General features: G+C 39.5%; 1 protein-coding gene across 14 annotated transcripts in view; it reads left to right on the forward strand.

The window, feature by feature from the left end:
• Window positions 1–26961, forward strand: part of TRPM3 (transient receptor potential cation channel subfamily M member 3) — a 662437-nt gene that overhangs the window by 422487 nt on the left and 212989 nt on the right. For 12 of the 14 annotated variants that reach the window (XM_084899451.1, XM_084899455.1, XM_084899457.1 and 9 more), the window contains exon 2: window positions 25846–25925. In XM_084899451.1, the coding sequence (XP_084755577.1) occupies window positions 25846–25925 (80 nt within the window). Of the gene's footprint in view, window positions 1–20704; window positions 20768–25845; window positions 25926–26961 lie in introns of those variants that run through there. The other 2 variants (XM_084899453.1, XM_084899454.1) reach the window with 2 other exon arrangements.

Consider the following 26961-nt stretch of genomic DNA (forward strand, 5'->3'; position numbering starts at 1 on the left):
GATCATTAGCTCTGTTGGGTGCACTTTAGAATTACCTAAGAACAGTCAGTCCTTCAGTGTTCTGCCTGAAAGTATGTGCAGGGTGGGGTAGGAGTGAACAGGGGTGATAAGGAGGCTATTTCAACCAAATACCCATGTTCTAGCAGCTGAGGGAAGTAAGGAGCCTACCAGATATCACTGGTCCATTGTGGACTTTCACTCCATCTTTTTGTTTTCAGTAGGATGCCTCAAGCATTCTTTCATCTGTGGCTTAGAACACAATCCTCTGAGGTTCAAATTTTCAAAAGAATAAACCTCTAGTCTTCTGCCTGGATGGGAGAGGGATGGTTTCCAGTCTTTGTGGGTTGGAAGAAGAATTGTGGTTGCTCCTTTTAAAGACTTTCAACCCATCATTGCATATGGGCTTGGCCCTACAGCTGCACCTACACCCACCTTCAAAAAACACCTGTTGTCTCCTCTATTCCTAAACTAGTCTGCAGTTCAACAGAGTGAACCAGCTGGTTTCTTACTGGTTTTCCACTCTTTCCAGTCCCTTAGCTTGGAACAGTCCCCAGTCAGCTATACCAGTTACCACTCATCCACTTCGAAGTTTCTGAATATGTTATTGACATCCCTCATGTAGTCCCACCTTCTCCATGCTCTTGTCCTTCTAGGCTATTCCTAATTTTGTTTATTTGTTTGCTTACTATCACCTTAGGAGAATATTTGAGAGGAACCACAAAAAATGCATATATTTAATCTTCCATTTTGATAAAAATTTATATTGATTCAGTCCCCTTCCTATTCCAGAACAGACATATCACACTTATCCTACCTAGGCAAAGGTCAGCCTGAAGGGAACCATGACCCCTTCCTATTCTCATCCTCGGCCCTGGAGTCAAGACAGTATGTCTGCTGAGCCAAAGATGCCGACAGAAACAGTTAGTGAATTATCTCTAACTCAAGGTATTGTACAGCCATCCCTTCTAATCACCATGAAAACAATGTAAAATAATATATAATATACATTAACAATGAAGGTGAGACAAAGAGCAAAAGTTGGAAGCAAAACATGTATCTCTCAGTGGCAAAAAACTAAAAACTAAAACATTACCTGATGAATAAGAGATAAACTTTTCTGAGAAAAGTCTTGGAGAATATATACTGTCTGATCATTTCCAATTTTATCTTAATTACTCAGAAAATTTTACATCCCAGATTAGATAAGCTACATACAACATATATACATACCCACACCCAAAACAAAAATACTCTTAATGTCTACTGAGAAATTTTTAAAGTAAATATATTGTGGTTTAAAAAAATTCAAGTTTTCAGGTACCTACTATGTGCTCAGTGGTTATAACAGTTCAGAGTGAAGACCGAAGCTAAACTTCTTCAAAAAAAGCCTCATTAGAGTGACTTAGGGATAGCCAAATCCAGTTAGTACGCCTTCTTGGTTCTATGGAGCATGCTACAATCTGTGCCAGATGCAATTAAAGAATGGTTCAAATGGCAATCTGTAGAGCTTTGAAGATATCCGTGGGAAATAGGCTGCTTTGCTGTTCATTACTGTTGTAATAAATTAGAAGTGACATTGGTTTAAAAAAAAAACAAAAAACTTCATCATTCTGGTCTGATTGACCAATTAGGGCATTTACACTTGTCATACTGCAGTTGCACAACAGTTGGCATGATTTTCCATCATGTGATGGTTATGGGAAAGATACACAGTGCTTTGTACTCTTGTAATATCTGTACTTATGACCAAATTTAAGTCTTCATGTATATGTGAGTGTACAAATGTATGCTTATATACATAGGTAAAATGGGACAAACAAGTCTCTGGAGCTAAGGAAGAAAGGGCGGATAGCTGAAAAACAGATGTTGAAAAACACAGATAATCAGATATCAAGAAGATATAAGATTTGTATCGGCTACCTCATTCTCTTGCATATAACAAATTATTAGAAGAATCATAATTTGGGAATAAGAAACTTACAGTTGCATGCCAGAAGTTTATTCTTGTTATTTCAGATGTCCAGGGAAACTCTCTTCCATAATAATTCATTTTTTAAAAAAAGTATATTGACATAAATATCATAGTGTAAAATTATATCCATTTATATCCATTTGATTTGCATCACATGATGCTAGAAAGAAAACTACATGGAGATGTGACTCAATTTGGACTTAATAAGATCTGAGACAACCTAAACTAAATCACCTGATCTCATATCCTCAGCCCTCGTTCTTTCTAATCAGGAGCCCCGTCAACTAGATGTGTTTACAGAAATCCAAATGACAGGTTAGGTAGTCTATATGTAAGTATTGGCAAACTCTAAGCAGAATGCTATTACAGATATCCACAGAGAAGAATGACCCTCCTCCTTTCAACTCAATCTTTGTTTTTATTTCCTTCCAATTATCAGTTACTTCTAAAAATATTTTTATTGATTTCAGAGAAGAAGGGAGAGGGAGAGAGAGATAGAAACATCAATGAGAGAGAATCATTGATCGGCCGCCTCCTGCACACCCCCTACTGGGGATCGAGCCTGCCATCCAGGCATGTGCCCCTGGCTGAAATCAAACTTGGGACCCTTCAGTCCACAATCAGACGCTCTATCTATTGAGCTAAACCACCTAAGGCTAAAGTAATTCTTAAATCCTACATCTCCTTGGTCTCTCTTCATAGCATTTCTTCCAAAGATGCTTATATAATACCTACTTTACAAAAATGACTTGAAGTATAATTTATATTTATTAAAAGAAAGGAAAGACACTAAAGTAAGCATGGCTTATAAGTTTGTTTTGGGGAGTATTAATTTGGGGTGTTTATGAGTAGTTTGGTAACTTTTTATTTTTTTACTGATTTTAACTTAATTCTGGTTAAGTGCATAACACAAAAGACATAGTCTAAAGTGTTGCTGGCTGACATCCTGGCTTTAAGTATAATGCTGTAAATCAATAACACACATTTAATTTTATTTGCATTATTCTCGGTGAATCAGTTATAAGATATGGATTTAAAATATTTTTAGTTTCTGTGGTGTGCTTTAAATATCATTTTAAAATTAATTTGCACAAACATTAAGGGCCAACTTGTATTTTTCCTACGCTAAGTGCCAGCAACTTGGGCAGAAATAAGTTCTAATCTTTGCAATCAAGGGGAAAAGAGATGGGCAAAAAACTGGTTTCAGGACAAGTCAGAATGAATAAGCTCTGGGTAAAGGCATAAGTAAATGAGCAGTATACAAGGAAGGAGTGGAGATAATTAGGCAAATCAAGAAAAACTTTGGAGTTTTGACGTAACCTTTGAAGGAGTCAGGTTTTCCTGGGACAGCAAACAAAAGTAAAATAAAAAGCATACACAAGTTCTGAGGAAAAGCAGAAGCAAATGTCAGGAAGAGAGGCATCAATGGTTCCTTGGAAGAGTGGCCTCTTTGGTGAAGAGTGAGGGTCAGTGAGTTTAATAGGAGACAAGGCTGGAAATGTGGTTTGTAGGCAACCTACATGGATAGGTGAACACAATGACAAAACCTTGGGACAATAGAGAAGGAGACTAACCCACTCCATCCTAAAGTTTAAGAACAGTTGTTGTTAACCAGGGTCACTTTGCTCCTAAGGGACTTTTGGCAATGACTAGAGACCAGTTTGGGTTGTCACAACTAGGGCTGGGGTTGCCACTGGTTTTTAGTTGGGTAGAGGCTATGGATGATGCTAAGCATCCTTCAAGGGCAGGACAGCCCACCCACAACAAAGGACTATTTATCCCCAAATATCCATGGCACCAAGATTATGAAATCTAGTTTAAGAAGATATTTCTTGTGGCACTGATAAGAACAGAGTAGGGACAGGGAGCAGGGGACAGAACAGCCCGTTAGAAAACTGCCGTGCTGGGGTGGGATAAGAGCAACTAAACGGAGGCAGTGCAATGGGTTTGATATGTTGCAAGTAAGCATTTGTAGCCAACTTTGAGAAATCCCAGCCAATGATGAAGAGGAAACATGAACACTGTGGCTCAGAGGGTCCTTCAGGGAATTATCTTTGATTGTTAATTTTAAAAATGGGATGCTGGAGACCAACTCTCACTTAAAAATCTATGAGCAAGAGACCATCATGTACATTGTTCATAAACTCCTGGGATAACTCCTAGCAGGATTTTTGCCTCAAGTCACTGATTCCATAGTTGTTTCCTAATATGTCAGGATGCTTATAATTATCTCTAGGATTGTTCTAATATTTTTAATTAGTTTGATTACAAGATTGCATGTCCCTCAGCTCCGTGATGTAGGGACATACACACATTAGGATGTTGCAAAAACAAAGCAAGAGCTATGTCCCCTGTACACAGGAATTGTTTGTGTATTTATGTAAAATGCCATGTCCCTCCTGCAATAAGGGCACCTTAGCCCATGCTGGGCCATCGCTGTTTCCGCCCTCACATTCCTGGTCAGCACATTCTCAGATGAATGGTTAATAAAGTTCTACGTGCTTTCACCGGGTCACTGCATCCCAGAGAGAAATCAGATATTTGCCTTGTAGGCTTCTGGGGCTTCCTACACTTTTCTTCCAGGAACCTTTATGAGCATGTTATCAGAGTTCTGTCTGGGCAGGAGTCAGGGTTAGAGGTAACATATATTTTCTTTCTGTGTAATGCTTTCCCAAAAAGCCCTCCATAAATGAGCACAGCTTTTGTGATAAGGAAAGAATATACACAATAAATTGTAAACAAGCAACTTGAAGAGTTTGCCTTTGGGCACTGTCCATGCAAGGGATTGTAGTAAACCACACCCTAATACAGAAAGACACCCTGGGAAGTCCTTCATTATGACCCATGGCAAAGGATGGAGACTGAAAGAGTATGAATTAAAAGTATGTTTGTTTTTTTAAAAATACAACCCCAAAACAACTACCCAAATGTTGAGAATCACGTTCCTTTTCCCATGAAGTGAAACATTGGGACATCCAAGACCCATGGATCATATGAGCGAATTGTCTGAGACCCCAATCCAGTTTGGTTTGTTGCTCATAGAATAATAGAGGGGTTTTGTTTTGTTTTGTTTTTTGCTTTCCTGGAAGTTTTAGGATATATTCACTTTAATTTTTCCTAGGCACTCTGATTTTACTTATGTCTCTCACCTTTGCTTTCTCTTCGTCCCCCACTGCAACAGTAACTTGCTCCAGGCTCACTTTGCTATAGTGTCTAGATTTTTCTGCCACCAGAACTACAATTCCCAGCATTCCTGGTGCTCCCCACTCTCTGGGCTTCCCCTTCCAATCCTGGGGCTGCCACCAGAACTACTACTCCCAGAATTCCTGGTGCTCCCCACGCTCTGGGTTTTCCCTTCCTGCTCTGTCTCCATCCCACAACCTCCCATTCTGCCAAGTCCTCCAAACCGCTAGCTCTCCTTCTCTGCTCTATGCTTGGTGCCTGTGTATGCAAATTAACCCACCATCTTTGTTGAGTTATTTGCATACTCACTCCTGATTGGCTGGTGAGCATAGCAGAAGTACAGTCAATTTACATGTTTCTCTTTTATTATATAGGATAGGATTTCTTAGCTGTGTTAATGAGAATCACTTATGTCAATCAGGAAAGGGGAAACTGACTATGATTGGAATAAGAAAATTGTCAGGAAGCTGGGCTACTCTCTTCATCACTCTGTCTTACATAGGCTATTGATTTCTCTGTCATACACAGCATTTCTGCTTCTACTGTACAGGGGCTACTGAGGACTCTCATAATGCATATATTCCCCCTCTCAATTTCTGCTTATGAATACGTGTTTTTGGCTGTTTGGAACTTTTCCTACATCAACACTTCTCTGCATCAGTTCCTTATGGTTCCTAACTTATTTTCTCTAAATTTCTAAGAAAAAGAAGGTGATTCCTCAACTTCTTTTTTGGAGGCCAGTCCATAAGTCAAAGGTAGTGGCCAGCCTATGAATTTTTTGCTCTGGAGTCAGGTGCCACCAGTGGTCTGCTGGTCTATTCAGTTATGATCACTCTGGGTGGGTGAGGATGTGGTATCTTAATAAAAATGGCCACCTGTGAACAGGCAGGAGCTGACAGATCTCTGGGAAGTACACTGGTTTGAGTATTCTGTAACTCCTGGCTTTAGCACACTTACACATATCCCCTTTTGAGGTTTGCTACTACCCTATTATGTATGGAACATTGTCTTGGAAAATGGATCCATGGTTTAAAAAGGTGCCCAATCTAAAACGAAGTCTCCACTCACTCAAATAAAGGACTAGATTCAGACTTCATTCTCCTTTGTTCTTTTTGATGTTGTGAAGTCATTTGGAATAGTTGCCACAACCTGCAAGCATGCTTGAAAAATCACTTAGTAGAATCTTTAATGGAGAACTTTAAGTAATTCAAGGTAGACTTCATTAGATCAACAGTATGCAGCGAGAGACATGGGAGTGGGAGTCAGTGTAAAACTAATTTTAAGGAAGGTGATATATTCCATAATACTCAAAATTCCTGGATAAGTTTGAAATGTGAGTGTTATTTAATTATTATTAAAAAATAATAATAATGTACTTGAAAAGCCAGTAGAGAAAACAGAAACCAGCAAACAAACCAAACCACACCTGTGTCCACACCTGCACTTTTACTGGTATCCTTAACACCCAAAAATGGAGAAAAGGAAAACCAAGATTGACCTTCAATACTCTCAGCCATTCCAAACTGCTTTGCCATTTCCTGTTAATAATTATTATTTATGTCAGTTCCCCACAGTGTTGCATTTTTCACTGTCAGCTTTGTGACTCAGAAAAATGGCACACCTAAGGGTCCCAGGGGAATAAGGACTCTCCAGTCATTGTGCAGTGACACCATTATGCATGTAATCAAATCAGCTAAAATCAGGCCGGGCCATGTCAAAACACTAATTTGTTTAGTCACCTGACTTGGGCTGAATACTCTGTGTGGCCAAGAATCTATCAGATAATAAGTCATCATTCATTTTACTCATTAATGCAATCTCTTTTATATCTTAACTCAGTCTTGTGGGTAAACACAGTAACTTTATACTCTGCCTGAAACTAATGTCCTAGAACTTAACACTTGGTGATAACGTTATTTTCAGACCATACTTTATGATTATTTAAGAAATGCATCCATATTTAACAAATGCATTTATTCTTAGGCAAACAGATTTGAGTGCCTCAGTGTACCAGGTACTGTACTAATTGATAAGAAATTAGAGGAGAGACATGGTCCCCTACCTTCAAGGTATTTAAAATATGGACAAGGAGAGGGACAGACAATTTCAGGAAACAGTAGAAATGTGACTATGGTAGGGCACCACTTGCACTAAAGTGAATATTTTCATTTGTGGCTTATATTCCATCTGAAAATATCCTAAATCTATTTCTTACAGTGATAGGTTTTGGTGTCACTTGAGAGAGAGGCAGAGAACTCTGAAGGAGGTACTCTAAAGGAAGCTGCAGAAATGCAGAAATGGCCAAAGTGCCATTGTCGAGTCCCCTTTTACTAGGCCACAGAGGAGCTGTAATTATTCTCAGTTTTTGTTTGCTATTTGAAAGCAACAAATTAAACCGCACTAATCCACCTCACTGGATGGTACTTACTGAACCTAAGAGGCTTCAATTATCAGCAGCTTAACAAACGTACTAAGCTACATTAAATGAAATCCTTTGCAAAATCACACTGAAACAATGCTGAAGTCATAATCAGCCTGACTGGTACCGAGAACCTGCTGTGGCTGAGCCCCAGAACGCCCTGTGTAATCACATTCCAGGTAGCTTAAATCTCAGAAAAGTCCTAATCGTTGGGTGTGTGTGTGTGTGTGTATGAGTGAGTGTTAATTTTGGTCACATTAATTCATACAGTGCTTTTTCTAATTCAAAGAAAATTGACAGTTATAAGTCAAGTGAGAATGTAATTTAAAACTGCTTAAATTCAGCCACCTATTACCACAAAAAGAAAAATTTTAAAGAATGTTTTGTTCTGCATACAACAAACCAGCACTCTCTGCTAACAAGTCCTCATAGGACACCCAAAGAATCCAGGGCCCTGGTGGGGTGGCACAGTCGGTTGGAGCATTATCTCATACACCAAAAGGTGGTGGGTTCAATTTCAGGGTATATACCCAGGTTGAGGGTTTCATCCCTGTTCAAGGCATGTTCGGAAGGAACTGTGTTGATGTTTCTCTCTCCCCTCTCTCCCTTTTCCTCCCCTTCTCCTTCCCCCTTTTTCTCTCTCCCTTGCCTAAAATCAATAAAAACATATCTTAAGAGAGAATTTTTTAAAAAAAAATGAGTTCAGGGTTGTCATCATGTCATCAAATCCAGACCACACTTCCTTAGTGCCGTGTGAGGTAATCATTCTCTAGGTTTGCAAAGGAGAAATGGAGGCACTGGAATGATTTCTCTACACAAATAGGCTACCACTTCATCCCTCTTTTCTATTCTCAGGCGTCCATGTAAGAGAGGACTGTATGAACAGAATCACTAACTGGGTGGCTTAGAATTCATATAGATAGTCTCCCAATTACTTACTTATATTGATGTTGGGCACAAAAGCTCAAGGTGACAGTAGCAATGTCATGAGGAATTCATCAATTAGATCTTAAATGTTAAATACTGAGCAATACAATGCAGATGAGGGTAGGATTTATGCATATGAGAACACATAGGTAGTCATTAAATTAATCTGAACAAAGTATTTCAGGATTTTGTTCTTAATCCTGTAGACCGTTTAAACCTGCCCAAGACACACACAACTACACTGACCTGGGAATACCAACTAAAATCCACCCATTTAGGATTCTGCTGACACAATCTTATTTTTTTAATGTAGAAAATACAGAATTTTCTATCTGGGTAAAACAAAAGCTAGCAAGCTAGCAAGGAGCATTATTGAAAAGCCACCTAAGAAATCTAAGTCCTGATCTCTATTATTTTGAATTATGCTGACTACAGTTATTTTTCAGGTCATCTAGACCAGCCTGTATTATTTAAGACTTAAACATGTTTGCATGAAGAGGAGTCTTACTGTGATCTAAATTCAGTGGGAAAACATAATTGATGGGCAATTATACTATTTAACAAATGACTGAATTTAAATAATGACACTGACATTAAGGAAAGACTCTGCATGTCTTCAGAACAGCATTTGACAATCTAGAGCTTGCCTAAGATTTTTTTAAGAGTGTGAAATATTAATTTGGAGACTCAGGCATTCAAGAATAATAATATGGACCAATTTTTCTTCAAATAAGCTCATATTCTATCATGCCAATAAAGAGAAGAGAGGAAATTTAATACCTGTCTTATGTATTTCTCTTCATTCATTGTCTTCCATGTTTTCTGTAATACAGAATTGGTGAAAACATAACTTGGAGTGAGTGTGTCTACCAGATTCTAACAGGAAAAAATAAAAGCATGCAGACATGTGAGGTGCAGATGGGCATGTGACCTAGTGTAATCACTCAGTTAATTTCCTGGCAATACTTGAAGACAAGCAGGTACAGTTTGCTTAGTGTTTCAAGTCTTGACAGTTCCATCGGTGCAAAACATTTTAGGAAAATAGAAGAGCAAGGTGTTCATTAAAGAGCATCTTTAAGAATGCTCTATCCACCAAAACCGGTTTGGCTCACGCAGGGGTCCTCAAACTTTTTAAAGTGGGGGCCAGATCACGGTCCCTCAGAGAGCTGGAGGGCCGGACTATATGAACTACTAATCCCTACTGTAACATCTCTGCTGCACTCACTGCCCAAAAAACCTGGCGGGCAGGATCAGACTCCTCTGCGGGCTGCATGTGGCCCGCGGGCCGTAGTTTGAAGACCCCTGGCTCAGTGGATAGAGGGTCAGTCTGCGGACTGGAAGTTTCCAGGTTTGATTCTGGTCAAGGGCACTTGGTTGCGAGCATATCCCCAGTAGGGGGTGTGCAGGAGGCAGCTGGTTGATGTTTCTTTCTCATCGATGTTTCTAACTCTCTATCCCTCTCCCTTCCTCTCTGTAAAAAAATCAATAAAATATATTTTAAAAAAGAATGCTCCATCCCCAGTTGAATGCATTATTTTCTTAATGTGCATAATTTTCATTATCTTAACAAATATTTATTGAGGGTTTACCAGGCACCAGGCAGCTGTGGTTAGGGAAGAAGGTATAAAGGTAAGTAGATACGGTCCCTGCCCTAACTGAGCTTAGGGTAGAGCATGGCAATATAGGGTAACTGCACACTATTAATTAGGATGGAAATGTTAATAGGCAGAGAAGCAACAAAGTATGGAAGCTCGAGGGAGAAAACAATTACTTTACTTTGTAGAGCTGGAAAAAGGAGAAACAAGGAGAAAGGAATGTTTTAAGCTAAACCTTTAAAAGTAGGGAATATGAGAACAGGTAATTATTCTGAAACCACCTCCCTTAAGTTATGGAAATAAAGAAGGACAAAAGTTATGGAATGCAGGTAAATGCAACAAAAGTCATGTAAGTGCCTACTCTAGACTAAGAGCACCAGCTATGTGCCAGCTCAAATACATCTCCTGGTCAAAACCGACCCTCCCCTCCTCTGAGTACCCATGCTCAGTCTGCCTCTACTTCTCTTATGTCACTAAAGCTATTCTCCATGCCTGCGATTGGCTTCCTGGCTGTGTGACATTGAGCAAGAAGCCCAGCCCCTACTGCCTCACTGCCCTTACCTGCACGAGGAGCACTTCACGGGTTTGCTATGAGGTTCAAACTAGTTTATAGATGAGCATAATTAGTGTATATATAAACCTGTTTGTTGTGATTGCTCTTATTAAACACCATTGTAGTCTTTCATCCATCAGATTGATTTCCCATCAGACAGTGCTTCTCCAGCTCTAATGTAAAGGAATCACTCGAGGATCTTATTAAAATGCAGGTGGAGGTTCAGCAGATCTGGGATGGAGCTTAAGAATCTGCATTTCTGCCGAAACAGGTTTGGCTCAGTGTAGAGCGTCGGTCTGCGGACTGAAGGGTCCTGGGTTCGATTCCGGTCAAGGGCATGTACATTGGTTGCGGGCACATCCCCAGTGGGGGATGTGCAGGAGGCAGCTGATCGATGATTCTCTCTCATCGATGTTTCTAGCTATCTGTCCCTTTCCTCTCTGTGAAAAATCAATAAAATATATTTAAAAAAAAAAAGAATCTGCATTTCTAATGAGTCTCCGAAGGCTGCCCATGCTGCTGGTCCATGGACCACATATTGAGTGGCGCCTTGTGGTCCATGGACTGCTGCTGGCCCATACACTGTTTATGAACAATGAGAGAAGTGCAAAAATTGAGAATAAGCACTTAGCAGCTTCTGTAGCAATTTACCACTGCCACAAAACCCAACTGCAAAATCATCTTCATGGCATTTACAAACCTCTTAGCTCATAATGGACTCAGGATTTTCTAAAAAACGATCCTTTACCATAAATCATTTCAGAGGCATTGCTGTAGAATACAGCAAAAACTTAAAAACAGACACAGGGTCTTTGCAAAGTTTCCCACCTCCTCAGCAGCTAAAAGAGCTTTTGCACAAGGTTAGTGTTCAAAGGATATTCTTGAATTCTGGTGTGAAATAATATATAATAATAAAAGCATAATATGCTAATTAGACAAGACAGCTGAACAACCTTCCAGACATCATTCTGGATGTCCTTCATCTAGAGGGGGCTGAAGCAGAGGCAGTTAGGGGTGATCAGGCAGGCAGTCAGGCAGGCAAGTAGTTAGGGGCAATCATGCAGGCAGGCAGAGACTGTTACAGGATATCAGGCAGGCAGGCAAGCAAGCGGCTAGGGGAGATCAGGCAGGCATGCAAGCAGTTAATGGTGATGAGGCAGGCAGCTGAGCTGTTAGGGGTGATCAGGCAGGCAGGTGAGCTGTTAGGGGTGATCAGGCAGGCAAGCAAGCAGTTAGGGGTGATCAGACAGGCAGGCAGAATGGTTAGGGGTGATTAGGTAGACAGGCAGAGGTGGTTAGGCAATCAATCAGGCAGGCAGGCAGGCAAGTGGTTAGGAGCCAGTGGTCCCAGATTGCAAGCGGGTGCAGGCCAGACTGCGGGACCTCTTTCCCCAATCCCCCATGCACAGGTTTCATGCACCGGGCCTCTAGTCCTATATAATAAAAGGCTAATATACAAATCAACTTAACAGTGGAATGACCGGTCTCTATGACACACACTGACCACCAGGGGTTAGACGCTCAATGCAGGAGCTGCCCCCTGGTGGTCAGTGTGCTCTCACAAGGGGAGCACTGCTTAGCCAGAAGCCTCTGCAGCAGCGCTAAGAATATCCAACTGATGGCTTAGGCCTGCAGGGGGCAGGCCTAAGCCATCAGTCCGGACATCCCCTGAGGGCTCCCGGACTGCAAGAGGGCACAGGTCAATATAAAGGATCTCACCACCCCTCCCCCCCACCCCAGTGCAGGAATTTCATGCACTGGGCCTCTACTGAAAAAATAAGTGAATATAGTTGTTAATGGCCATTTTCAAATTCTCTGTGTAATGGCAAGAGCAGGGGCTTCAGGTAGCAGCAACTTTAATGAAGTAAAATTAGCACACCACAGCTAAGCTTTTGTTTACACTTTATTCATTCTTTAAAATATACTTTTATTGATTTCAGAGAAGACTGGGGAGGAAGAGAGAAACATCAATGATAAGAATCATTGATTGGCTATCTCCTGCATGCCCCCTACTGAGGATTGAGCCTGCAACCCAGGCACGTGCCCTGACCAGGAATCAAACCATGACCTCCTGGTTCATATGTTGATGTTCAACCACTGAGCCAAGATGGCTGGGCTGCAGTTTATTCTCAATGATTGTTGAAAGACCTTCTGCATTAGAACTGTAAGCACAGGGAGCTGTTTTCTCTACCTGGTTCTTTCCTATGAATACTGGATTTGTACATTTCTAGAAATGCATTTCACTTTTATTGTAATTCCATTTCAAATAACTAAGACTGTGATCAGGAATGAACAAAATACCTCCACACATGTGCATAAATATGAGTCTCATATTTTATCATTGTTTATCTACTGCAGCCTCAGGTAGTCAGTGCTTAGCAGTAACGTACATATCAGAATGCCTTATGGCATCCAAAGAGAAAAATAGAATGAAAAAGAAGTACCTGTTCATATAAAAGAACCTTATGATTATTTTGGAAGGGTGTGTGTGAAAGTCAGCCAGTACCATAGTATATCTTTACTTGCAGCGGCGGTTTTAATGTCTTCACTTGCAGCGGCGGTTTTAATGAGTGGTCACAAATAGTACTCTAATGCAGGGCCTAACATCCCAGGGTCTGGAATTTTATGTGTGTTTATGTGTGTTTTATGAGTTTCCCTTGCAGTTAAATCATCAGCTACAATGAAAGTATCATTTACCAGGAAAAAGTCAGGTTTCTATTAAATTTTGGAAAAAGGACCTGAGAACTCTTACAGAGATCGGGTTTAGAGTTTAAATGGGCAGATGAGTCAGGATACTAATCTCTGCTCCAGGATTTCCCATGGGTTAATAACTTTACTAATTACTCCCAAAATAGTTATCACACTTAGAGAGCATGTGCCAAAAAGGACTCTTAGAAAAATATCACATTATCAAATTAAACAAATCTATAGAGAATTGCTACTTATGAAAGTTTACATTTGAAACATCAAATCAAACACAACTCCCTCCACCAAGGTCATGGATATTAGTAGTTTGTACCCCCTCACAAAGTAATAGTTATTAAAGAATAGCGTCCATCATAACACTTTTACTCTTCTATCTTTTTATTTGGAGCCGTGGCAAATTGGAAAGGAGGTTGGTATTGTTGGAGGTAGTGAATTGGATTAGTGTGGCGTGGAAAAAGTTTGGAATCATGAGCTGGGATGTGAACTCTGCCAAGGCCTGTGAAACCCGTTAAGGAGTCTAGATTTTATTCTAGAAGTAATAGAAGGTCCCTGAACGATTTTGTGGTGAGAGAGATGGAATGCAGTCAGCTAATTTGTCATTTTAAAGTAGGGGTGTCGAACTCAATCAGAGAAGGGGCCAAAATCTAAAATCCAGCCTAAATCGCGGGCCGAATGGTTTACTGAACAGTCATAAACTGACAATGTCATAAACTGACAGCGGAGTGCAGTGATGACAGCTCATTGCGGGCCACATTGCAAGGCCTGGCGGGCTGGATTTGGCCCGCGGGCCTTGTGTTTGACACATGTGCTTTAAAGGATTAGCAGTAAGTCCATTCTGTACGACACTGCAGTGCTGGATACATGAGATGATGCTTTAGCAACCCATAGAACTATGTAACCCAGTGAGTAATGTCAACTGTGAATGTGAGTTAGTGATAATGTATCAATATCAGTTTATCAATTGAAACAAACATAGTGCACCAATGCAGGATTTTACATAATAGGGGAAGCTGTGGTGAGAGATGGAGGAAGGAGGCATATGAGAACTCTGTTCAGTTTTTCTTTAAACCTAAAATTGCTCTAATAAATAATGTCTATTAAAAGAGGAAAAGAGGGAAGATTACATTTGTATCTATGTGGAGAATGAATTGGGACACCAGTTAAAAAGCCAGCACAGTATGCTTTTTAAAATATATTTATTAGCATAGCTTCTTAATAGCAATAGGAGACTTGCTATTAAAAATTCACCTGGCGTCAAATATTCAAAGATTGGAACTCTTTACATTAAAGGTGAGGTGGTACCTGGCTGGCGTAGCTCAGTGGTTGAGAGTGGACCTATAAACCAGGAGGTCATGGTTCAATTTCCATTCAGGGCTAATGTCTGGGGTTGTTGGCTTGATTCCCTGTGTGGGGTGTGCAGGAGGCAGCCAATCAATGATTCTCATCATTGATGTTTCTGTCTCTCCCTGTCCCTTCCATCCTGAAATCAATAAAAAAAATATTTTTTACAAAAGGTGAGTTGGTAAGGAAACAAAGGAGAAAAAAAATCATATTACCATCCAATGGAACACAAATTGGAGTCTGAATATTTATTTCTGCACTACCTGTTAACAGTTTTTACACCTACTTTTGAATTCATGTTCATTTCTATGTGCATCAAATTTAAATGATTACATTTAGGAAAAGCTAATATATGTATTAGTATCTTCTAGCACCTAAAATCTTCTGGAGATACTTTAAATTAACATACTAAGGTAAAAATAAATTTAAAAAAAACATGTTTTAGTTATATGCATGTAAGAAAAGATATTAACAATGTTAAAGCTAGGCTTAATAACCTTGAACAACCTTAAAACTGTCACATAACTGGAGGCTGAATTTATGTGAATGGCTATATTTTCTACCTAACAATTTAGTAATTTGACAGAGAAAAATGGCCATCAGATAGAAATACATTTATGCTGCATTAACTTAATACCCAGTAATTTTTCATTTCCAGAGGGTAATAGGAATAGCTTTACAATTATATTGCTGGACCTATCTGCTTATAACTTGCTTCTGATGATAGATATGTTATTGATTTGATGTGGGTCTCTCCAGTTAGTCTTCTTGATTATTAAGTTTTAAAAAAAGAAAATTTACAAACCATGGACAATCTCTGAATATTCTGACCTGAATGATCCTCAATATTTAATTTATCAATTGGTGGAGAGTTAGGAAAAGAGAACATCAAGTTCTGGTCTCAAAACTCTCTCAATGACAAGTCTAGAAATGCAGAGTTATTAATTAATCGCAATAATCTCTCAACAATAATAGAAGTCTTATTGAAACAGAATTAGAACCCTACATATGTGCCAGATTGCTAAGCCAGGGGCATTCTTAGGAATGGTTGGAGTCTGGTGAGAATTCTTTCAGGAATTATTGATTAATTCAAATCTCCTTATGCACTTTGTGCTCTGTAGACACTAAACCTTGTGCTCTGCTACATTTATGTTTCTGATCAAAAGAGTAATGGTTTCATGAAATTGTTAAATTAAAATAAACCTCTTATTTTCAAAAAGCTTCTATACCTGCTTTGTACCCATTAATGAAGGACTAAATGGAAAGTATCAGGCTCTGATTCCCAGAATCCTCTAAGAACCAGGGTTGACCTTGAAGATCACCAAGATTAAGTCACTCCCCCAAGTTCACAAGCCTAATGGTCAGCAAGCCATGGCTGGGCTGCATATCTTTAGACTCCTCATCAGTCATGCTCTCATCAGGCTCTGCCTTAGAATATATTTCCACGTTTCTCTTTTAAGGAAACATGAAAATATCTTTTTAATTGTTTATGGAAATTCTATAAGGTTAACATTTATATTCATATTACTTCTACATAAATATTCTGCATCTATTTAAGTATTATTTTTACAGCACAACCTATTGTTAAAAGGAGAGTTTCATTGGTAACTTGTCAAGCATAATTTATTGAATCTTTTCCCAGTCTGTTGATAAAAATACAATCTAATTTAACTTTATATTAAAGTTTCTATAATTTAAGTTTCGAGTGAATTTTAATAGATATAATTTCAGCCCATAACAAATTAGCCCCCAAAGATGACTTATTAGGAATTAATATTCCTGTAGAAGCTATGTTAAAAATAGGAGAAGGAAGAAGGGAAGTGTCCTAGGCAAGGCTATAAAATCCTAGTTGTGCTATAATACACCCAAGCACTGGGCATCTGTAGTGGAAATTGGCTGTGAATGATCATAAACCTGAAATTAAAAAAAATAATAATTATAATTTTGTGGGGCTTTTCCCCTAATGGAAGTTGGAGCAAGGTATAGAGTGGAGCAATAGCTGTGGTGATTCACCTGTCTGGCAGTTTCCAGCCACGTCTTTCAAAGAACATGGTGTTTTCTGCAGAGTTTGGAGGAACAACGAGGCTTTTCCTAAGTACAGAAAGGAGAACTAGCATTTCAGGTGAGTGGGGCAGCCTGTCCACAGGTTGGGAATGGCGGAACAGCGTGGTACATTAGGGGAACAACCAATGATCTAGTTGGCTGGAACATACATGTTTGAAGGTTTGGAGGGAAACCGAAAGTTTTAAATAGATGCTTCCAGAGGCAGATCCTGAAGGGCTTCAAAACTGAACTGGTCTGCTCTCACCAGGGGATGGGGTGCCACCAGTGGGTACTGAGCAGGAGATGGCCTGACTGATTGTTTCAGGAAGAACGTATTGGGTGTCGGTGTGCTCTGGAGGCACCTGGCTCTGTCATGTGTCTCTGCCATTGTTTTACTGTACTGGTCAGAGGCAGCTCGGAACACGAGAGAACACATTACATTTCTTTTCAGGCATTAGAATAAAAACAGGGAGACTGGAGGACTTTAAAAAAGGATTGAGTCTGTGTTTCCTCAAATTCAGTCACTTTTGTGATAACATCATAACTGTTTTCTTATCTACTAATATAAATCATGTTTAATTTAATTTACTAAAATGTTCATTTCTTCACAACTCCAAAAAAATATATATATATGCCCCTAAGCAATAGTATTTGTGAAATTGCAGATTTAGCCATTGCTGATACGTTATATATTAATATAAATCTAATTATTGAAATAAAAATGCCCATCCGGGTGCCACCCTAAATTACACTTTAGGAAACAGGAGTCTATCTGATGCCATCATTTTACAGGTGAGGGATTGACATGTAAATCAAACAAGGTGTCTAAGTCCCCCATGTTCGCCAACCACGTTCCAAACACAGTTCTAGGCGCTGGGGAGATCGCAGTAATAAAACAAGATCATTGTCACCAGAAACTCACATTCTAGTGGTGGACACAGACAGACAACCATCAAACACATGGCATAATGGCAGGTAGTGTGGGGGCTGTGAGGAAAGCACAGGGGATTAAGGGAACAGACAACATCCCGCTGTGCTTTTGGGTGGCGTGGTCCAGGAGGCTGCTCAGTGGTCCCGTAGACTGAGAGAATAAGATGTGAGCTATCTGAGGATGGTGCTCTCCAAGTAGAAGAAACAACAGGAGCAAAGACATGTAGGTGGGAGCTTAACCTTGACCTGCCTGAGGAAGAGCCAAGACTAACTAGCGATGGCGCCACGAAAGCCTGATTCTTAGGAATCAGGGCTGGCCAGTGCACATCAGTTCCATCAGCCCAGCACCTGTTTTGTTGGACTGCAGCCCTGCTCGTTTGTTTACATCTCGCCCAAGGTCGCTTCTGTGCTTCCAGCGGCGCAGAGTTGAATGTTGCAACAAAGTCCGTGTGGCCTGTAAAGAGCTTACGTTATTTACCATCCAGCCACTTGCAGGAAATGCTTTGGGCAATCCCATAACATCAAAATCTAGTTTCCACTTGTAAAAAATCTGATTTTATTTTTAAAAACTTGAGTTATGTACCAGTGGAAACTTTTTTTAGTATATCCTATTTTCATGTGATTTTTTTTTTTTCTTTAGTGATGAATTGGAAGAATAAGGTAATCTCTCATTACAAAAAGATAGGAGTAAAGACTAAACACAGTTCACTTTATGCTTATAGTTTTCTCTTGTTAGTATTCAAATTATATTCTCTCTAAAGTACATCAGAAACAGGCCAGGAAGATAGCCTGTGAGGGGTTGCATTGTTGGTTTTTAAAAAGATCCATATGGACAGTGCGTCTCAGAGCTACAAGTCTCTTTGGAACTAATTACCTTCTCAGATCAAAGGGTCTTGAGATCATCCTTGACCTCATATGAAAGAACTGTTGTGCTGAATTTACCTGAGGCTTTTTTTCCCTCTAAAACAGTGTTTATGGTTCTAGGGACAATATTTTTGTCTTTGGTGTAAATAAAGTTCATAGAAGGTGCCTCATATTTTCTCCCTACCAAATATTTCTAGAAAGGAAAATTAAGCAACAAGAAAAATAAAAAATAATAATTAAGACTAGAGAGAGAATAATATAAGAAAAATAACGGACAATATTTAAAAGACTCAGTCTGTATATGCTTGAACTCAAAATTTAAAGTAAATTAGATGCATAATTGAAATAGTGGCATTTAATTAATTAATTATTTAATGATTTAATTAATCTTCCACTGATGGACTTTACTTTGTCCCAAATTTTTTTGTCTCATAAATAATGCTGCAGTGAATATCTTCGTGTGATCATCTCTCTGGTGATTCCCTTATAATAAGTGCTTAGGAAGTCACAGCAGCATAGAAGGAAGATTATGCACATTACTGAGATTGTCACTACATATATATTATTCTGTGGCTAACTCCTGAAGGCAGATAAAGGGACTTTCTTAATTATGTGTTTGATGCTAAAGCTCAGTCTGATATTCTGCTTGGGTCTTTTTTATTGTAATGTTTCCTCAGTTACAAGACACTAAGTAGTTTCTTGTTCCTTGTCTCCGGGGAAACCCTGGTAAGTGAGAGATGAGAAGATGTAAGAGTTTGAAGGAAATCAGTCCTGCAAATGGCAGAGAGGCAAGAAGAAAGCTGGGGATCCAATTCAAGTGTAGGATAAGCCATTCAGTTCACACTGTGACCCTCAGTGAGTGTCCAGGGGACACATCCTAGGCCCTCTGATGGAGATTATGAAAAAGGGAAGACCAAAATGGCACTGCCTTCATGGAATAACAGCCCACCAGATTCATCATAAATACAACTTCTCAGCTCTCACTTCTGTCTGTGGGAAGAGTCCAATCCTTTGGAGATGAAATGCTCAAAAGTTCACTTATTTAAAAAGTATTTTTGGGCCGGGTGGTGTGGCTCAGCAGTTGAGCATCAACCCAGGAACCAAGAGGTCACTAGTTCGATTCCTGGTCAGGGCACATGCCTGGGTTGCAGGCTTGATCCCCAGTAGGGGGCATGCAGGAGGCAGCTAATGAATGATGTGTCTTCTCTCCCTCCCTCTCCTCTCTCCAAAAACATACAAAATAAAAGTATATTAAAAAGTATTTTTCCTTGTTGAAATTTGAGAGTTTTTCTTCCCCAAGTGTTTACTTTAAGAACTATTATATGAAAAATTTGCTCTTGGATGTTATTCGAAAGAGACCTTTTTGTGTGAGCCAGAACCTCTCGGTTGGGCCAGCTCAGTGAAACACATCACAGTGTCACTGCTTTCAGTCCGCATCCTGAATGTGTGCTGTGATGGTCACTGCTCATCTTTTTTAATTAGGGAAACGGGGGCGAGTAGGGTTCACCTCTGCATGGGGAAGGGGCTGCAGGATCATAGCAGTCAGACAAGTTTCCTTATTTATTGACATTTTAGAGTTGGTGGAAGGTCACTGGCAAACTCAAACGTTATTCTCCTTGGGCTCATGATCAGGGATCAAACTATTCTTTTGAAACGTTCCGTTCTTAGCAGTTCCTCTTTAAAGAAATGCTATCATTCCATTCTTTGGGGAAGAACGAACAATGCGGCTTGTGTGTTCAACCCACTTGGAGCCTTCATACACTGTTTCTTTAGAAGGATTTGCTTTCGAAAGTTGAACTTTTCAGAACTCAGAACACCTTATCACACTTTCACAAGCCTTCTCGCTGAAAATGGAAAAAGGAAAGGGGGGTGAGCCTGTCAGGACTTGTGCCAGTTAAATCCGATCTCTCCGGGGATTTGTTTTTTTCTCCTGGAGTCAGATCCGATGTTCAAATCAAGCAGTGTTAGAGGCTGCGAGAGAATGTCCCTGGGATTCTTACGGAGGCTAATCCCACAGCAGCACATTCCAAGGGGCTAATCTGCCCAAGTTCATTGCTTACTTGAAAGGTCTCTCGGGGGACGAGCCGGGCAAGTGGCTTTTTTTTTTTTTCTCCAGTGGGCGGTCATAAGAGCATTATTAACGGGATGACCAGCCCCAGACGCAGCAAAATGAAAGCAACAGGAACTGCTCGTGGGACTGACTGCCTTTGCCACCACCCAGAGTTAGTGCTCAGGTAAAATGATTTCAGCTCACTTTCCTCTTGCTCAACTTCCCAATGTTGGATCTGGGGACTTAGAGGAGGACCAAAGGAATGCCCGGGGAGGCCTCGAGGGAAAGAAAAAGGCAAAAAGTGAACGTAGGATTCAGTACCTGTGGGTCTTTGGTATTCGGTTCTGTTTTGGACAAAGTGTACATTGAAAACCTGAGAGCCTCACAATGGGGAACATAGTGATGTTTTACTTGCAATGTTTTCCTGTGAAGTTAATGGACTTTTTTTTTTCTTTTTTTCTTTTTTTTTTTTTATCTTATGATTTCTGTTCTGGGTGGTTGTTCTTTGGTTAAAGTTGCCCTGCTAAAGGGTGGAATGTAATAGCATGCTCCAAGAATTTCTGATTTTATACATATTCTGTGTATGCACTTGTAAACCACTTCTGCCTGGAGAAGCTCTTGATTCTGTAGCGAGTGCAGAGTGGATAATGATAAGAGTTAAAAGTAATTTGGGGGACACACCTTTGTAGCAGAGATTTTGTGACAAAAGAGCAGAAACCTGCTTAAAAGAAATAACTTTTTTTTTTTGTCTTTTGAGGGTGGTATTTATAGCTGTTTGTTTCTTTAATTTTGCTGCTTTATTTATGGTACATTAAACTTTTAAAATTCATAATTAAGTTATTCTTTGAGGGCAATCATTATACTTTGTTTAAAATGTGAATGTCCTCATTTGTGTTTTGAATGAGATGTCTTTTAATCATTAACCTTTGGAAAACACTTTCCTTTTACACATCGCACATGACTGATAATGCAGAAAGACAGGAAGGAAAATAGCCTTTCACAGACTCGGTCATGGTGACGGGACCATCCTACCTTTAGAAAAGAATGTACATGAATGATTTCCTAAAGTCCAAGTACATGAGACTTCCGACGTATATTTAAAAGACATTTTGGAACACTTTGTCCATTGAGGTTTCACATGATACATGGTCAGCTAGAAGCATGGCATGTCAGAACTCTTTCATGCTTTCTAACAATAAGGATAGCCATTCTGAGCTAACCTAGTTGGATGTTCAAGCCAAGTAGAAAGCCTGCACCGAGCCATTCAAAGACTTGGAACAAATGAAAAGGGAATTGGGTTAGAGAACAAGGTAAACCTTGATTACACTTCAAGTATGGCCTCTCAAAGAAAATAATTTTAAAAGTCTACCTGTCCACACTGAAGACCAGAATAAAGAGCACAGTAAAGCAAAACCCGCAATAGAGCACGGCAAACTATGTGTAATTATTTTGTGAAATCTCTAATTCATGTGCTATACATGCATTCTTTCAGTTATGTGTTATACTTCTCAAAGAAGAAAGGATCCAGTTCAATTCTGAGTGATGGAAAGATTCTCTTTACCTTGTTTCTTTTTTTCCCCTCCTCCCAATTTTCTGGGCCTTTGCAAGGAAAGTGGTTAATCCTCTAATAAGAAGAAATAGACACTAACCCTGGGTCCCTTTGCTAACAGTGAAGCGCCCTGCCATCTTTTAGAAGGTAGTGAAGTTGCTAAACTGCACACAAGTCAAATTACTTTATAACTATAGACTAACAAATAAGTAGGCGATCTGTGATACCCTTACTACATAACATCTGAGTAGAACTCCCAGGGCTTTCCAAGTGGAAACTGAGATCCATGAGAGAGGGAAATAAAGAAGGTGCCACTGAAAAATCTATGTCATGGTCTCCCAGATTCTCAAACTGGGAGTCCTACTGTGATTGCATTTCTTTGTTGTAGTTATTGTAAAGATTTCCCCTCTCTGTTTTCTTCTCATGATTTGATGGCTTCTGAATGTCCCACCCAAATCCTTTACCTGGAGGGGAGAGGAAGCATAGATGGCATAGTGAGTAATGAACAGTCCCCATAGGCAGGGAAGGTGAAAAGAGGAAAAATACAAGAATGAACTGGTTCTAAGACATGCCTCTAGAAGTCCAACTCTCTTCAAATACCAGGGCACTCCCGGACACATACAGATGGCACTGCCAAGATCAAGAGTATTTAAGGTCAATAATATCCAACTTGGTGCCCGGCTGCTGTTGCTCAGTAGTTGAGCATCAACCTATGAACGTTTACTTCCAGGTCAGGGCACATGCCGGGGCGTGCAGGAGGCAGTTGATTAATGATTCTCTCTCATAATCAATGTTTCCCTCTCTCTCACTCTCTCCTCCCCTTTATCTCTGAAGTGTGTGTGTGTGTGTGTGTGTGTGTGTGTGTGTGTGTGTGTGTGTGTTTAGATAATATCCCACTTGGGAGGTAGTTTAGCAGAGTGACTAAGAGTGTGAACCTAGAATCAGACTGCTCAACTTCAAACTCTGGCTGTAAAATTTATTTGCTGCATCTGACTAGTTCCTTCATTGATAAAATGGATATAATATTGTAGTAATCACAGTGTTCTTATGAGCCTCCACAGAGATAACACATGACACAAATCCAGGCACATGATGAGCCCTTCATAAAGCTGAGACGTTACCACCTACTGAGTTCCTACTAAGTGCCAGGTTCTTTCCCTGAATTGTCTTCGATCAATACAACTCTCCAAAAAAAAACTATGATTATCCTCATGTTATAGAAAAGTCTTAGGGAAGTTAATTAGCTTTCCTACATGCCTCATTATTGGCCAGTATTCTCCAATGCAACGTGAGATCAATCTAGGTCAGTCTGCTACAGCAAAATCACAGTACTCGTGTCTGAAACTTCACCTGAACTTTTAGTATCAGAACCAGCCTGGGACTGCCCGACTTCTTGAAGTGAAAATACAGTTCTCAAATAATAATAACTCTGTGTGCCAGGCATGTTGTTGTGCCCATTTTACAGATGAAGAAATCTGAGGAACGAAGAAATTATTTGACTAGGTCCACATAGCAAAATCCCACTCACACCATTTTTTTTCTTACTGCGAACCTCGTGCTCTACCCAGGATGTTACCATTCTTGCTTTCTCTCAGAGAGTATTGATCCGTACGCCCTGAAATTCTCAGGTTCTCCCCCAAAAGATCCTTCTGAACCCTAGCTAACGTGGACCACAAAGAAAAAAGCAAAGTGCACTCTTTTCTGCTCCCCAAGGTGTAGGGAAAGTTGGTTTCAAATGTCCAGTGAGGAATATTTTTACCATCTTTCTGCCAAGAGATGTTATCAACGAGAGTATTCAGTGTCTAGGAAAAAAATCACAGCCCATGAATAGTTTAACTTACAGTCTTTTTAGAGAGATAAAGACTGGTTATCATCTACACTGTTGCAAAGATGTAGCCACTAGCTTTTCCTACATATTTGAAAAGAAAAATTCTTTGAGAATAGACACTGGGTCTTTTTCATGCCCAGCTGACAAACAGAGCTGCAAATGTGGCCTTGGTGGTGGGAGGGTGCAGGAGGCCCCCTGGACCCATGGATCTCTGAGGCAAGGTGGGCGCTCCCTGTCATGTGGACGGAGCATAAACACTCAGAAAGTATGGGGCCGATTGTGACCATGACTGAAACAGTATGCGGTTCCTACGTACCCCTCAGGCATCCCCCGTGTTGCTGCTTTTAAGTGTGTGTTGTCATGAGTGTTAGACAACCACTGCCTTCAGGGGCACCTGCTGTGGACACTCTGTTTTGAGAGAGGACAGAGATGCACAAATAAGGGGTGGAGGGCAAACCAGACCTTAGCACAACTTACGAGGACTTTTGGGGTCTTGGCAGAGTCAATATCAATCATGGCCAGCAGTTGGGGGCTTGTCACAGTTAACAGTGGTCATTGAGACAGGCCAAGTCTACAGCGTGGCTGCGCTTTGGCCTTGTGTATGTTAAGAGTATACATTTAGTCCTGACACTGGATTAGGTAGAAGATGACACCAGATGGAAATAATGATTTAAGTTGCTATAGCAACTTTCATCTTAAACACTTAGAGAAGGAATCTTTTGAGAAGCTTTCTGGGTTCCATAAGAGACACTTCCATTTCAAGTGCTTTAAAGAAAGGGGCAAAAGGATGCAGGATGGGCACTCTGCTTTGGGACAAAGATGGTAGAGTTTTCTGGAACTGCCTTTTATCTTTCCTGGAGCCCCATCTGAGTGGCCAGACTTCTGGATGGACAGTCCCAACAATGCCCTTCTTAGAAGCTGTATTTTCTGTGCATAAAGGCATGTGGGATGCAAGAAAAATGCTCTTGTACTTCCTTCCAAAGGCATTACCTGTGAAATTTTGGACTGTGATGAAGACATTTATCTTCCTCATGTTTCCATTTCTATTTTTCCCTGTCTGTATTTAAGCACTGCTAATGTAGATTTTAGAAAAATCATGGTGATGGATTAGGGCCCTTGAGTTATGTAATTCCCTCACCAATTTTCTTTCCTTCTCCAAGAAAAATCTAAGTGTCAGCCATGAAAACTTTATATTTGTTTAGATATATGGTTGACCCTTGAACAAAGCAAGGTTTAGAGGAGCCAACTTCCTACAGAGTTACAAATTTGAGTGTAACTTTTGACTCCCCAAAAACTTATCTACTAATTGCCTACGGTTAACCTTGAAAGCCTTAATGTAAGTAATCAATTAATACATATGTTGTTTGTTGTATATATTAAATATTGTATTTTTACAATAAAGTAAACTAAAGAAAAAGTTATTTAGAAAATCATAAGGGAAAGAAAATACATTTACACTATTTATTTTTTTTAAATTCACATGTAAGTGGGCCCACACAGTTCAAATATATGTTGATCAAGGTTCAACTGTATATTTTCCCACAACTGAACACTTGTTATCTGTAGGGTTAAAAACATACTACTGTATATTTTTTGTTTTCTCTAAAAAGAGCATTGTTTTTCTGTCCTTCAAAAATCATGAATTTGTATATGGTTCTATCACTATGTTTTATTATGATCATTTCCTTTAACTCACAATATTATAATGCTGAACAACTTAATTATAATGTTCTGGGAATGATTGCTTTTGTTGAATACTGTTTATGTGTGTAACCACAATTTCAATTCAGCTTATGAGGTACTAGTCCATCATGTTATTCTGAAATTTTGCTGCCTAAAATCTTAAAGATTATATTCACCTCTACTCTTCTTCTTTTTTTTTTAGGCTCAGAAATCCTGGATAGAAAGAGCATTTTATAAAAGAGAATGTGTTCACATCATACCCAGCACCAAAGACCCCCATAGGTAATTTTGCTGTCTTTATTGTGTACCGAGAACACAGAGTAGCAACTATGGGAAAACTACGATAGTTAGCACTGTTCATTACATGTAGACCAGTGTGGAATTAAAGTTCAATTTTTATTGTTGCTGGACATCTTTGAAGCAATCACATATACACATACCATATAATATGCCATCTTTGCAGTGAATTCTCTAAGAATCTATACAGAATAACAAATATACCACCAGGGAAAGAATTAATCACTGTAACTAAGATGGAATATATATATATATATATATATATATATATATATATATATATATGTATATATATATATATATATATTCCTTTTTAAGCATTTCATCAAAATACTTCTTTGTACCAACATGCATTGCTGTAGTGAAAAGGAGATTTTTAAATTAATGACTTTTAGCAGATTACTAATTTGACTGCAGACCTTCAAATTCCTATCCAAGCACATTTTTTAATGTTCTGCTTACCTTTTTGAAAATCAAAAGAGTGGGAAGTATTTGGGATAAAGCAACATATCAATATCTGGAAATGCCTTTTTTTAAAGGCAATGTAGTAAGCAGTTTAAAATATATATAACCTTGAGAAATTATCTGACCTTCAAAACTACAGTATTATACTCATAAAGTGAATTCCACACTGTTGGCATTTAATAAATGGTAACTATGTATCAGTGTTATAACGGTCATCATAACCGCAGTGGTAGGAAAGTCTGAAGGACATTTTCATGGGTTAAGGAGTGAATTTTGTTTTCAGATATCTTGTGAAGAATTCTTTCATTGTTTCTTTAAGAACACTTTAGCTGCTGAATTTTTCCCTCTGAATTGGCTTTTTGACACTGAATGTCAATTTGGAAAAAAGACAAGTTAGGTAGTGACTCACCTATGAGTGAGATTCCTCATTTAAATGTGCATATTAACATTCTTCCCTGGGAGCTGTGTCCCTCCTGCAAGATTTGATCGACAGAAGGAGTAAGAAGTAAAAACATCTACAGAGCTTTTGTTCGCAGAGTCCAATCTTGAACAATAT

This window comes from Pipistrellus hanaki (assembly GCF_964339955.1).
Source record: "Pipistrellus hanaki genome assembly, chromosome: 11".
Taxonomy (NCBI): Eukaryota; Metazoa; Chordata; class Mammalia; order Chiroptera; family Vespertilionidae; genus Pipistrellus; species Pipistrellus hanaki.